Genomic DNA, 15,454 nt, shown 5'->3' on the forward strand with positions numbered 1-15,454 from the left:
GCTGAGGATGAAAAACACTGCCAGATATTTTTCAAACGGTGTGGTTAATGTGGAGATTTTGAGTTGCAGGGAGGACAAAAAAGATTCCTAAAATACTGCTCTGTTAGAAGCAGTTGTATCATAATTACTTAATTTTAGGAAATAAGTTGCCTTACTGGTCTGTGATAAGGAATGAACACTTCTATCATTGTGGGCATTACATTCACAAAAGTGGCACTGCACTGAGTTAAAAATGGCTGAGATAACTGAGAACTTTTCGCTAATATTCAGTAATGAGAACTTTTGCCACCAGTTATGTTCAATATTTTAAAATTACATTTTAACTCTTTGCCTCTGGGGCTGATTCTTCTTGCAACCTTCTTAAGCTATTGATTCTTGAATTGTTAGGAAGGCAAGTCTTATGCTGCAAAGTCCAAGAAAATTCCACTGATTCCATTGATTTATGTACATCTCCCATGCATTTTGTGCATACTGCTGTGGATGGTGCTGTTTTGGGACTTATTTGATTTGATTTCTCAAATTTGATTTCTCGCCGATATCAGCACTTGCAAGAGGAAGCCCTTAGGATTGGGGGAGCATCCTAAAATGCCGTTTGCCTTCCGAGCCTGTCAGTTTCTTGAGAATTTCTTATATTGTAATACGGGTATTAAAAATGAGAAACCCAAGCAATCTGTGTGAGCTCCAAGCACAAGCGAACAGCAGACTTGAGCCCATGCAAAGCAGGTTCCCATTACCCGAGCTGCCGGCCGGTAGGCGCCTCGTGGGCACCCACTGGCACTGCCGGCGCCCCACCTCCGCGGGGGCACTCGCATCTGCTGACTGCTCCCCGCATTCTCTTGCAACTGAGGCACCTGTCTGCTGATTTCACAGTGTCTGCCCATGAATCCCGGTTTGCAGATACATCTTCCCAACACATCACACTGCAGTGACACAGAGCCTAAAGCACTGCAGCCGCAGGGTATACAAAACACCTTTTCTGGGGCCCAGAAGTAGTTGGGCTTGAAGAATGAAAAGTAAACACTGTTAAAAAGTGAAGATAAGAAAACTACACCACATAAAAGGGTACAGAAATAAAGACAGGAGTAAGCACTGAAGTAAACAAAGATTAATTCCAATTAATCACCAGTATTGTATTAATGAGATGTTTGCTGGGTACCTTGTGCGATCTGCAAATTCCACTGATACCAGCATTTTTTCTTTGAACAGACTCTTTAAATACCATTGAAAATGGAGTGTGAGCAAACTACTTCAGAAATTACATCATTTTAAAGAGTGAAAAAGATCCTTTTGATTTCTGCAGAATTATTTATGTTCTTTAAATTACACACAGGTGAAGGTGCTCTGAGGACATAGGCCTAGCTCATGAATCCTTATGTTGAACTAGAGAAATGTGTAGCTGACTACAGCATATTCCTTAGCTGCCTGAAGACAACTCTGTGAAAGTTTATGAGACAATATTTCTCTGCAGTGATTTATGAGACAGGAAAACAATGTCAAGGCAAAAAACACTTTCACCAAAAATAATACATTGTTTAGACAATAAAAGAAGAAACCCTAAGAAAAAAACATGAAGGCAGAACATTCCAGCAGAATGAAACCAGCACCCTGCTTTTTTTAAGACATAAACATCAGATGCTATCAGACATTTTGCATCTTTCTTCATAAAGGAATTATCTCCCAAAGCTGCAATATTTTAAACTAATTTTCTATATCAAACATTCAAAAAATGAAGTGTATATAATATGTATACAAATTTACTTATAGATACAGTGAGGCTTAAAATACATTAATTGCATGTAAATGCTATGTCTTGTGTTCTGTTCTAGAAAACTATTAGAAAATGTTTAAAAAGCCATCATTTTAACCTTTCTCTTCATAAGAACAATCCATATATGTTCTTAAAGTGAAAATTAAACAACAGAAAAAGTCTATCCAGAAGTAAATGATATTTAGCTGAGACAAGCAGTGAAGAAAGCTGAAAGGAAGCCCCATTTCTGGTCACTCACTTTGCAGATGTCACAGCGGCGCCCGATGACGTTGGCTTTACACTCACACTGGCCCGTCCGAGAGTCACAGACCTCCGAGAAGGAGCCATTCATGTGACAGTGGCAGGCTGCAGAGGAGGAAGAAGAAGATGTCAGTGTGTTCCCTGAAGCTAAATCTAATAGCCAAATGTTTACAGTGCAGCTTTTGCCACCCTGAGAAATGCCCAGCCTGGGTTAAGCAGGAAGGGGTTGCTTCCATACCCTGATATATTAACCTGCCCATATTAATGCAGAATTTTCCTCCAAATTATTGCAGTCAGAAATTTTGCCTCAAGTCCATTAACAGCTTGTTTTAGATGCTCCTCTCAGATCAAAGCAGGATGTGGAGGGCAGATTATTAAGTACATGCCCAGAGACTCGGAGTCTCGAGGAAGCGAAGGGCAGAGCTGAGAGAAAAACACAAGAAGGGTACAGACCCTTACACAGGGTGTGTACAGGGTGTAGCCCCAACCAGTGGGAGTGTTACTGCTCCACGTGCTGGTTCTGCTGTCCTGGAGTTCACTCCCTGTTCATGTAGTTGTCAGGAAATGCTGGCAGGCTGCAAACTCAGTACAAAGTTGACACTCTACAGGGACAGCAATGCTCTCATGCCCCAAGCTGCACTGAAAAATATACCAAGGATTATCTGCTACCATGACTCTCCAGGATTTCTGTCGCAGCAACAGCATCACACTTCCCAGAGGAAATGTAACCCAACTGACCAACCTAACTCATCACAGTGCTTTCCTGAAGATTAAAAAAGGCAGTGAAAAAGCTGTTTCTTGAGGAAAACAGCAATGCTTCTGGCTCTTAAATTCTTCTTTAGGGGAAGACAAATTTTGGGGAAGATGCCTATCACCTTTTATGTTCTTCAACCACAAGAACCTTTGTGTTCTTCAACCCTTTTGGCATGCAGAGATTTTGAAAAAACCCCTTAGCTCTTGCTATAGAGAACAGGAATGTGATTGTTGCCACAGGGACTATAACCACGCAGTCACTGATCAGCATGAGCTGGTTCCTGCACATACTTTTGTTTCCCCCTCATAGGGAAATGAATCCACGTTTTATACCAATTATCAATCTACTCTCTAAAAGTGGGATCCAACCCACATTTTGCCTTCCTGCAGTGCCCTATCTATATGTGTTGCTTTTTTTTTCCTCAACCTGACACCTTCATTTTAAAAAACACTTAAGAGTTCCAGCAGTGAACACATGGCAGTCGCATACTTGCATGTCAGAAGGTGCTATGTGAGACAAAGCAGTTTCATTTTTCCTATCTATAGATTATTACAACAAGACCTTCCTCATTACTTCATTGGACTTGCTAATTTCCAATTATAAATTAAAAGGATTGGTGTGGGAGTTTTCTCCCTGCTCTTGAGGTATTCTGCAGAAGTTGCTTTTTTTAATGAAAGCAACTATATGATATGCCATTCTGTTCATGGCATTGTTTCTCAAATGTTTGCAAAAATTCAGGAATAAGTAACAAAAATGTGCTGGTTCTGCTGTTCATACCAGTTATGTAACACCTTCAGAGATTTCTATCTCCTGTTTTGCAATATATTTTTAAAAAGTAAAAATTAAAAGACGCTTTTGATGTAACATTGCTTATCTTTTCCTTTCAGCTTTCAATACTAAAAAAATCTATAATTTACCTCTTTCACCCTGTATACTTTAATCCTGCCCTTTTTAACTTGACATTCATGTTTTAAAACTGACACTCCAAACCGTACATGATGGTAAGTCTCATATACATATATGTTTTGAGTATATATATAATTAAATTGGTCAGTGAAGAAAGAAGATACTAAAGCTCAGATTCAACAAACTACAATCCTCAATGCAAATTAAAAGTGTTTCACCAACCTTTTTATACAGACCTCAAACCGAAGCTCAGTCTGATTTGAATTGTTTTGCTTATCAGGCATATGACAACACAAGAATAAAAAAGAGAACTTACGCTGATTTTATAAACAGATGAGTTTTTCCTATTTATATTACAACAAGCAGCGCTCCATGGTGTCTTAACTCAGTCACAGATGACTGAGTGCAATGCAGTGGTAAGGGAGAATTTGGAATGTCAGGACTTTGTTTTTCTTGGCTCTGGCAGTACATACACAGAGAAGAAACATACAGCCAGGGCTATTCAGCTAATAAACTGCTACTCAATCTGATAAATTGCACTTATTGCACCTAGAGCCTTCCCATTCATTCACCTCTACTGGGAAAATTAGCTCTTGTCCAAACCTCCAAATGGCTGTTATTATACAAAGTAGCCTGTTGGAGAAATTTGTCATACTTTCTTCCCGAAAGACAGTGGTCAAGACCTTCATTCTCTTTAGATTTCTATAAATATTTATGAGCTTGTATTTATGACCAAGCTACACGCTTATTCTCCTACAACAGTAGTACCTATACACTGAAACATAGGCAGACTTGATTATTTGCTTTAATTCATCTTCATTACAATCAGCTCAACCTGCAGGTATTTGCTTCAGCATACTCTGCTGTTTCACTCCAAAAAACAACCGACTAGAATCAAATCAAATAAGCTTAGGACATTTGCTCATTGTTCTTAGATTTATGGTTTTGTATAGATACACAAAAAAATTCAGAGATGTTATGATGATGTAAAGCTGTACTGTCATTTGAAATGGTTAATGCACACAACAGCACTGTACTGAGAAAGAGCAAGAGACATTTCAAACAATAATTTGAAAGCAAATTCATGCCTTGCAATACTCTTGGATTTGGCTTTTTAATAAGGAACAAAATTGAAAACAACAAAGTAAAGGCATAGTCCCTCTGATATTTTTCCTGCAGGGCAAACTTCATGGAAGTCTGCAAAGGAAATAAAAAATCATATGCAAAGAAGAAAACCCACATGAAAGGCAGAGAGTAGATGAATACAACGTAACTGCAAGCACAAGGATATGAATACATTAAGGGGCTCTCCCTGTCAATGATATGAACAACAAAAGCAAATCTCATAATTCAACATTAAACATGCATTTCTTTTCAATTTTTTTTTGTTGTACGTTTTCCAAACTCCCCTCTTATAAAATCTCTGTCTCATGGACCTGTAACTACTGTGGAAATGGTCAAACCACCAGTCATACTGATGGTTCAAGAATAGTGACAAGGTACTGGAAGCTGTAATTTCTGATATAAACTTCTTCTTAAATCACTTTCCACACTTAACATTGTAAATTATATGACATCATTCATTATGACCTGTTAACTTATGGAAAGAATATACTGGATTGTCCAATTTTTTTCTGCCATTGTGTAAAGTATGTACAGAAATCACTTACTCAAGTATGTCTTCAGGGTTATCTATGACCTTGTGTACATCAGTGTTTATTGTCCTTAGCTGAGAAACTTGTTGATGTTCTGCATCTTGTTAGCTCCCACAGACTCTCTGGAGGTCCAACACAACCTAGGATTTTCACTTTTAGACTGCAAGTTGCTAATAGGGCAAGTCCTGGAAATGGATGCCAGTGCCTCAGACCTCTCTGCTCACAACACATACTGCAGACATGGTCCCCATGTCCCCTCACACAGAGCAGTAAGGCAATGCCCCAGCTCTTTTACTTGCATAATTTTATCCTGCTATAGCACCTTTGTACTCAGTGAGGTTACTCTTGTCTTTATTGCAATGGACCAGACAGGAATAAATCCTTGTGACAGTGAAATAAAATGCTCAGCTCTTTCAGGACAGTTCGTAACTTCTTTTATTCCACTTCTCAGGATGTGAAGGAAAAGTATGTGACAAATGTTTTTAAGTTAAAAACACTTGTTCTGCATTCTGAATTGTGCCAGCAACAGCTCAGAGAGAGAGACACTGCCTCCTATAGAAAGAAAAGCTCCTGTTCCAACCAAATCTTTCATCTCCACCGAATAATTTTTTGCAATCACTATGGGGAAAGATGTGATGGGGCTGGTAGTTGAACAACATGCCACCACTCAGCTGAGAATTGCTAGCTTGCTGCAGTGCCAGTATCTTCCTCCAGAGCATTTTAGAAAAATTTTCTCGAGATTTTAGGGTCTGATTGTCAGGTGGGAGAATCTTGACCTGCAAGCAGCAGCACCTCCCAACTTTTACTGAGGTTATATAAGTGGGAAGCAGGTTATAAATGCTGCCAGAGCTGGATCCTGAAACTGAAATACCACTCCCTCCTTTCAGTCTTATAAGAGAACAGGATTTTTCTGGGTACCTTATAGCATTTTTAGTGCATAGTTTCCATTTATTTGTATTTATTTTTGTAGATCTGACATTAAGTATAACCTTTGCACCCATACAGTGCTCCATTGTTTACTTCCCACATCTGCTTCAACCAGAGCTTTTTTTAAAATGTTCTTCTTTCTAGTTAGTTTAAAGCCTCCCTTTCTAGATGCAGATGCACAGTGTCATTATTAGAGCCGTATCATTCTCTTGCTCACACATATAGAGGCACAGTCTTCCTCTGAGAAGCAAAGTTATAAGACAGATCAATACTGTCAGGAGCTGTAAAAGTTCGTGACTTACGTTGACAGTTCCTTGCATGAAGAGCATCACCAAAATATCCATCAGCACACCTCTCACAATATTGGCCTGTTGTACCTGGCTTACATATCAGACAAGCACCAGACAAGCTGTCACAGCTGCCAGGAACGGAGAAGTCAAGGTTGTCATTACACTGGCATGGTTGGCATGATCCTCCTGGTATTAAAGGTTGTCCAAAAAAGCCTTCTGCACACCTATGGTAAAAGACATCATCAGTTAGGACACTTAAATAATCCTCTCATTAGAAATATTTAATTCTATTGCCTCCCTAATCACTAAAAATGATTTGATCTTCTCTCAGGTCTGCCTTAAGCATCTTTTTTCTTTCTCTCTCCTCTTTTTTAACAACACTGTAGACACAGTACCAGCTGAAATCCTGCCAGTTCTGCTAGCAATTAGACTTCAGTGGGAGAAAAATCTTGTCACTGGCACTGAATGCGACACAAAGCATAGCAAGGAATCTTAGTGGCACTCTGGAGGAAGGGGGGTTGGACCACATGACCTTGAAAGGTCCCTTCCAATCCAAAAAATTCTATGACTCTATGTTAGATATACTTTGTATTTTAGCACATTCTGTATCAATGTTCTGTACTCAATCACAAGCAAGCCCGATGATGTTTTTTTCCCCCACCTGAAAAACTTCTTTAGTTTAGAAAAACACTTTAAGAATGTAATACAGCCATATATTTGTTTACCTAACAAGATCCATCCCCTGACTTCGACTTCCCCTGATCTACTGCATGGTGAGATTTGCTCAATTAATGGATTTCCAATCTCTGTGTATGGGCAATCTAACAAAAAGATTGCTCATTAGCACAGGAACTATGCTGTTGCGTACTATAGCTTTCATATTTTAAGAGAATTGTTTGAAGACATCACATCCTTTTCCGCCTTGCCCACCTGCAATTTTTCTGTGAGTATCATGTAAAGCAGTTTAGTGAATCTGACCTAACATGAGTCTGTATTTAAACCAAATTCCTACTAATCTCACAGCCTATTTTCTATTTCTATTCTGCTCTGCTTTCCTTTTCTGTTATATTTGCTCATACTTCAGAGTAAGAGCAACTTGTAGATAGCAAAGTAAAAGAAAAGAAAAATTTCACAGTTCTGGCTAATGAATTTATTCATGTGCATCTCAGATGAACTCCAATTAGTATAAAACCAGAAAGTACATAAAGCACATTGCACAAAATAGTTTTTCCTACTATTTTAAAGTCAGTTTGAATGCAGTTTTAAGGTACATAGATATCCTCTCGACTTTGTAGTAGTGCTGGAGAGCATGGTTGAAGAAAGATTTTTTGTATCATTGTAATGCAGGAATGCAGAGCTCCACTGCTGTCACTCTTGTGTGCATCAAGTTCATCCTTTTCCTTGCTTCCAGAATGCTTTTAATTGGATCATGAGCAAAGCTGTCTAAACATGCACTACATATTATTCAATATCATCAGCAAAGATCATAAAGATTATAAAAACTGGAAAACTGAGATCAGGGAGGAAAAAATAGTGGTAATTAATTGAGCAGTTTTTGCAATTTTACAAAAAATAGGATTTTTTTCCATTCTCTCAAGATATCCATGATACAGCCCACAAACCAATAACATGTATAAACAGTCCAGTGGTTTGGCTGCATGTAAGCACTCAGGAGTAAAATTTCCACAATCTAGCCCACTCTGGTAGCACAGTCATCTCTAAAAACTACATCTTCATAGCAACAAGACATCAAAATCCTGTCATTAGAATAATTCAGATATTTTATTTTCAGAACCTGTCATAAAGGTAGCAATTTATTGTATTTCCTGCAAAGGAAGAGATAATTTTTTCTTTGATGGAGGATATCTCAGCTATGACAAAAGACTAATTTTTATCTTCACTTTGCCAAAATAAATCGGCTTTTTTCAGTGACATTATCTCAGTTACAAAGTCTAAGAATGTATCTTAATATGTAACAATAAATAGCCACATTTTATCAAAATCAGAGAGTATCTGGATAATTATGCAGTTACCTTAATTTACCTAAAGTAGATTACATCTGAAGTTAACTCACGCTTTCCTAACATACTACTGGTGTGTTTGTCATAGATTTGTATCTCTTGGTCCTACTAATCTATTTGACTTCACTTAATGTGTGTTTGTTTTCTTCTTTCACTCTCATTTAGGGGTTAGTTCTGTATTTGACAGCATTCACAGAAACCCAGGAGTTCACAGAAAGAATGCCCCAAAGATTTACGTGAAACACGCTGCTAATAATTTCCTCCTATTAACAGCAGGAGACCTCAATAACTCTTTGTATTCTCATCAGTTTACACTACAATAATTAAAATTAGAAAAACCCACTACCATCACATAGCCATATTTCTTATGCACATAACATAATCTCGAATCCAACTGAAGACAATCCTGAAAGTAGGGGTAAACCAGTTAAAGATGAAAAGAAAAATGTGTACAGGTATCTCTGTAAATTCTTCCTCTTTTTCTACCACTTCTCCTGAAGTTGCAGGGGAAGATTAAAAAAAATCCACTTTGCTTAGTTCCATCCTTTTTCCCTTAAGGACATTCCTACTTCAGCTTCTTTTCTCAGGTTCAAAGTATTATATATTTGGGAAGGTTTAGATTAAAAAAATCAATAAGTATGCAGCATGGAAAATTATGAATTAAAAAAAATACATGTAAAAAAGAATGACTTCTAACTACAACCTAACACCTCTGAGATTAAAAAAATAAACAAAAATAGGAGTAAAAAAAGCAGCAAAAAAAGGACTGTGTTAATATATTCCTTTTCTATTCTCAAATGCAGGTGTGTATGTGAGTGACACTGCTTTTATTTAGCATAAGTGGTGCCAAAGACAAGGCTACAACTGAAAAATATGTGTATGAATGTGTACTGGGCCTGGTCAGTATGGAGTTAATATTCCTCATAGGAGTCTGTATGATGGTCTGTATATACACGTACATGCACAGAAATGCAGGCCTTTTTATACATTTCTTTATATTTACTGGCAAAAAAATCCCCTTGAGACAGAGTTAATTAAGCCTGCAAATCCAAACACTTTAAAGTCTGGAAGTACTATTTTTACAGAGCCTTTGAAATTTATGTGCATTCAACCTGTGCACAAAATCAAGCAAAAGCCCTGTGGAGAAATGGCTTGTGAGCACGCAGTGAGATATCTTAACTCAGGTGCACAGCACAGATGTTATTGTTGTGTGACCAACTATAAATCTTGCATTTTCTAACGTCAGAATGCCTACCTTTGCAAGCTGCAAACAATCCTGTGCAACACATTTGTTGTACCAAACCTCCTGAAATGTTTGACCCTTTTCCCAGCAGTACTGCAACAGGCTCGCTGCTCTGGCGCGAGTGGGAGAATTATATTTGCTACAGTGAGCAGCAGTCTGCAGCCACAGTTCTCACGAGAGGCTGTGGCTGGTGGCACTCTGTGCTGGACTCCAAGAATGGGGGAGGTGGGGGCAAGGAAGGACACGGGTCAGCCCACCCTTCTGCTCACACATGAGGGACACTGACCCTCCTTCCAGGAAGGAAAGGGCACTGGATCCATGCACATAAATCATAGAGTCCTACAGGAAACGCCAGACTCTCACCTATTTTGCTTCCTTTCCCTATCGAGACTGTATTTGGAAAGCGGATATCACCATCCTGTAAATGTGCTGGGCTAAAAAGACAACCTTTCATCATTATCATACATCCTTTCTATGAAGTTAAGAGAATGTCCAGCCTATTTCATACACCTTTGGAAAAGTGACCAGTAGGCAAAGGAAAGAAAACTTGTGTCTAATTTTTTAGCGAAAAACATTACGTGGGAAAGCTGAGCTCTCTCTACAATTATAGATATATGATAACTCCCAACACAGTTTATATCTGCAATTATTTTGATGGTGTTATGATCTGGACCCCTCAGAATATTGAGCAATTATGGCACCATTTTCCTGAGAGTTCCAGTGAGAGAAGTAGCAATTTTTTCTTCACATTTTACAAATCAGACAGATATATGTATCTCCCTAGGGGACAGAGGATATATTTTTAGGCCAAATAAGTACAGTGCTGCACACTCTCACTTCATGATATTTATTATGTCATGGTAATTTAGGATTGTTCAGCTAACAAATCACGTGGTTCCGATCACTTGTCACTTTGTAGTTGCTAAAATGAAAGAGAATTTAATGCAAACTCTCTCAGCAATTATACAACCACTGCTAATAGCAAAATGCAACATGCTTTCTCCTGATCATTATTATTGACAGCTGCAGACATTTTAAAACAACTTGTTACAATTAAAAGCAAATAGTTCTGTGAGCTTTGGAATTAATGGCCTAATTTCCAGTGGATTTATATATCCCAGTTACAAGGCTAAGGGCTGATTATTTGCTGCAGGATGTTGCTACTCAGCAGGGAGTAATCCCTCCGGCTACAGCAGCACTTTTTCCTTGCCCTGTGAAAGTTTTCTTATGGGCAGAACATGTAACAATCTCTCTTGTTCTCTCTCTATCTGTTTAATCAGGTGTGAGTTCACACAGTATTCTCCCCCTTAGCTATGACATATCCTGATTTATTAACCTCTAGTCAGCCACTTCTTTCATAAAACCTTTGGCAACAATTATCATCTTTCAGCCCTCCTACCTTCTGCCAAATTTAGCTGAAATTGACCTACAAGTGCAGATGACTTCGCAGGCAGCCAGGGAGACATGCACAAAAAGATCACAGTAGCCTCATTTCCTTAGGAGATCAGGCTAAAATCCAATTTAGCCATTTATTCAGACTCGGTCCTGCTGCATCTACAGCCTGTGCTCCACTCAGAAACAGCACTTGTTGCTAATGGAAGCTGTCAATGACCCTGCATTGACAAACTGCCACCAAAGTGCTCTTGATGTGATTTATTCCTGCCGTCATTAACTTCACAGCCCACTAGCTGAAAGAAGGTGATGACTTCCCAGACAGACAGGAAAAGACAGGCAGAAATAGCAGCAGCAGGAGCAGACTCGGTGATGATGGGTGGAAACAGGTGACAGCCTGCACTCTCACTTCAGGACAGATATAGCACAACAGGGGATTTAAAAGGAAGTAGTTGTAAATTGGAAAGAGGGGACTATAGGGAGATTCACAGCGTATGGTCAGGTTTCTGCTTTTCTGGTTGTCTCTTACTCTTGCTTTATTCCCACTTTTTCTCATCCCAGCCTGAATATTTTAAGGCTTCATTCAGAAGCCTTACCTTTTTTTAGGGTTTGCCTTGAAAAATCCTTCAAGGAGCTCATGCAAATGTCAAATGGCAAGAGCCTACTAAGAAACACAAGGGCCATGTTTCCATGCCCCTAAACTGTCTAGCTAGGTGTTACACAGTTCCCTGGCTCCCCAAGCCCCTCCTAAAAAGGTGTCATTGGCAGGGTCACAGGGGACTGGGATCATGCAGACAAAGCCAACACTGATTCATCATGACCTCCAAAGAGCTAGCAGAGGTCCCTGGCACACTAACTGCTCTTGAAATCTGTTCCATCCATGTGAAATCCCAAGGGACCAAAGGCATGCAGACACTGTGGTGATATCCCTTGCCTATGAGGTCTCACCTCCTGTGGAAGGGGGTTCCTGGGAGCTTAGCACTAGAACTCACACCAGCTCTTTGTTTCATTTAAATTCTCCACATGATCCTTTCAGCATAATGCCTTTGTAAAGCTAGCAATAAGTGTAGGAAATACATATCGAACTTCTCTATGTATTTGACCAAGAAGAATTATCTTTTTTTGTCATTAAAGCCTATTTTGTTCTACTTGCTAAATAAAGACCACAACAGAAAATTAGAAGCAACAAAAATGTAAAATATTCCTTTAACAAACAATTAAAATCTACAAGTAACTTATTAGAAGAGCTGTATTTTCACTGCATATTAACTTCTGTAAGTGAAGCATCAGTAATTTACTGCATATTTGAATCACCAGCTTCTAAACATTCAAAAAACAAAAGAGACAAAAGGGTTATAAAAATCTCAGAAGAGTGACAGAAAAGCTAGAAGCAACTTTTTTAACAAAGATTCTTAGTTATCAGCAAATGGTTCTTGGAAACCTTACATTTTACCATAAAATAATGAAACAAGAAAACCACAAATTCATGGATCCAGTATCAGGAAAATGCACAGGAATTTTTTCAGTGAGTTTCAGAACAGGAATAGGGATGAGAAGGGGAGGTAATAAAAGGTAGAACAGTTCCATGTGATCAATGCTTTTGTTTCATATGACTAAAAGCATGGTGCCTGCTTACCTTTCACAGCGTGGTCCCACGTAGCCAGCTGGGCACTCATCACACATTAATCCACGATGTGGGTCAAAATGACACGTTGGGCTAAAGCTGTGTTGTTGATATTGAGAAAGAAGAGGGACAAGGAAGAAACATAAAAAAAACATGGTTAGCAGCATACTCTCTTCCCACTTCAGAGATTGTTAATTTGCAAAACAGTGCTCAGGAAAAGTGATTCTGCTCTAGGACATGGGGCTTAAGTTCGACTCCAGCAAACTGAATTTGGAATGACTCTGCTATTTCTGCGACACTGAATATAGAGCAGCGGATGGCAGCATCCCAATAGCCTGTTATTACGGGACTTGAGCCTGCCAGTGAGTGGTCTGGATACCATTAAAAAGGCAGGAATGTACAGCTGCTTGTTTGTGCCCCCGAGGGGCTGGCAAAACAATCTGTGCCATAACGTGGCCCCTATATAAATCTTTCTGAAGGACAACCGATTAAAAGCTCAGTTAACTTTGTGTATAGTCAGCTGTGAAAGGAACCCAGTGAACAAGAAAGGGGAGGGGCAACATGGGAAATATCTGGTACAGCTTCCCAGAGAGTGTATTTGAGTTAGAGTGCCAATGACCTCAAGCAACAGGCCACACAGGCATGTTGAAATTCAAGAATAGCTTGCAGACTATAAAGTTTTACCTCTTTGTTATGCTCCAATTATTTTTGGCTGGTTTGGTTTTTCTTTTCCTCTTTTTTTTTTTTTTATTTTAATAAATAAGGATACTGTAGCCATTTGCAAGCTCTGCATCTCAATGCCTGTGTTTAACTCTGAACTGTGTTCCTTCACAGTCAGCATCCTGCTTTCCACAACCCTTCTCCTTTAACCCACTTTTCTGAAGAAACCTCCTGACACACTGAAAGACACTACACAGAAGAAGAGGCAATCTGTTCTTCTGTAATTCTGTAATGATTATTAGAGACAGAGATATATGAGCATCTTTATAAAGCCTTGTCTAAATAATGGCAATCAATTCTGGTCAACTAAATAGAAAAATAGAAAAAGGGAAAAAAAAGAAATAAAAGACTGGGTGTAGGTGCATAGAAGAATGACTATTCAAAGGGGCAAAACAAAGCACCTATGTGAAAAAAAGATACTAAATTACCTTTTATAACCTAGGAAAAAAGAATTTGAGAAGCAATAGAACTGCTCCAACAAAGACAGCAGAAGGAAGGTATATTCAAGGTAACAGTGCATGCTACAATAATAACAAATAGACATAATCTGACCTTGGATATATTTAAAGAAGGATATACCATGACAGTTTCTGGAAAGTAATAGGCCCAGGAGGACAGAAAAGCTTAATTAGCATCATTTAATGTGATTAGCTGCTGGTGACTGGACCCCACTTCTCAAGAGTCATCCATCCTGTTATCTGTCCTCAGTTATTCTTTATTCTGTGTTATCCCATAAATATAAGAGACCAGTAAGAAAAACATGGGATGGTCAGGACGAATAAATAAAGACAGATGCTGTCATTTTTCTCTTTCCAATAAGGATTATGTTTGTGTTATTTTGCAATGTCATTTACTTAATAATAGATTCAGTAATACTTAATAATGGAGGAAGAGTCAGTTGAAGAAACAATAATTGTTCATTCTTCAATAGCAATGAAAGGACACATTATCATTGAATATAATCAGCAGCACCTGACTTGCTTGAAGCTCCTGCTTGTCAGTCCCAACCTCACTCTTTCCAAGAGCTTCATGGAAAACTTTGTAGAGATGCTATCACAGCTCATTATACCATTGTACAAAATTGACTGTACCAAAGTTCCTCAAAGAGCTCTGAATTTAACTGCATAAATTTTAAATACAATAAAGATAATAATTGTAAGGATGATGACGACAATAATAATAATAATAATAATGTACTCATTAGTACTAAGCAATAATGGTGAACAGTAGAATTTCTATGTTTTAAGGGTTATGCTCAGACCTTGATTCTTTCTGTGACTTAATAGTTGGACCACATTTCAACAATAAACATTAATATATGGAGAAATTCCCATCTGTGTGCTGTTAAGGAAATGTTTGATAGCAAGCTGAGAAGAGTTTATCTTCCTGATTATTGAGAATCTCATTACTCACTAGTGCTACACACTAATGAACTGTGAGTATTGATTTGTCAAAACAAGCTTCAAAAAATGGTAGTTCCCCCCTCTTGATTCATCATTGCTCTTTATGGTTTTCCCGTATGGCAGCAACACCAGTATGAGTCAGGACACAGGACAAGTATGAACATACATTATGGGTATGCATGTGATAAGTGTGTGTTGGGAGACAGGGCTACCTAAAAGCTTCCTAGTGTGTTACAGAAAACACACCCTGACAATATGTTTGTGATTTTATCTAATTTTCCAAGAAAAAATTAAAATTCTGAGACCAACCCGAATTCTCAGTTCACGTGCTATGAATTTACTCCCGACCTTCCCAGGCTGAGTGAGAGATCTTCTATCTCCCATTTCCAGTGATAAAGCATTCCTGTCAAAGTCTTTGCTACATATATTTAATTTATGCCTACATCAAGAGAAGAGCAGTAATTATCCCAAACATCTATATTTTTTAGAAATTATGGGGGAAAAAACAATT

At 38.5% G+C, this 15,454-nt stretch overlaps 1 protein-coding gene across 1 annotated transcript in view; it reads right to left on the reverse strand.

The window, feature by feature from the left end:
• LAMA2 (laminin subunit alpha 2) overlaps positions 1–15,454 on the reverse strand; it is a 335,919-nt gene that overhangs the window by 119,080 nt on the left and 201,385 nt on the right. The window contains exons 18-20 of the mRNA XM_058802519.1: positions 12,833–12,919; positions 6,553–6,764; positions 2,007–2,113 (exon numbers count right to left, since the gene is read on the reverse strand). Of these exons, the coding sequence (XP_058658502.1) occupies positions 2,007–2,113; positions 6,553–6,764; positions 12,833–12,919 (406 nt within the window). The remainder of the gene's footprint in view (positions 1–2,006; positions 2,114–6,552; positions 6,765–12,832; positions 12,920–15,454) is intronic.

The sequence above is a fragment of the Ammospiza caudacuta genome, chromosome 3 (assembly GCF_027887145.1).
Source record: "Ammospiza caudacuta isolate bAmmCau1 chromosome 3, bAmmCau1.pri, whole genome shotgun sequence".
Classification (NCBI taxonomy): Eukaryota; Metazoa; Chordata; class Aves; order Passeriformes; family Passerellidae; genus Ammospiza; species Ammospiza caudacuta.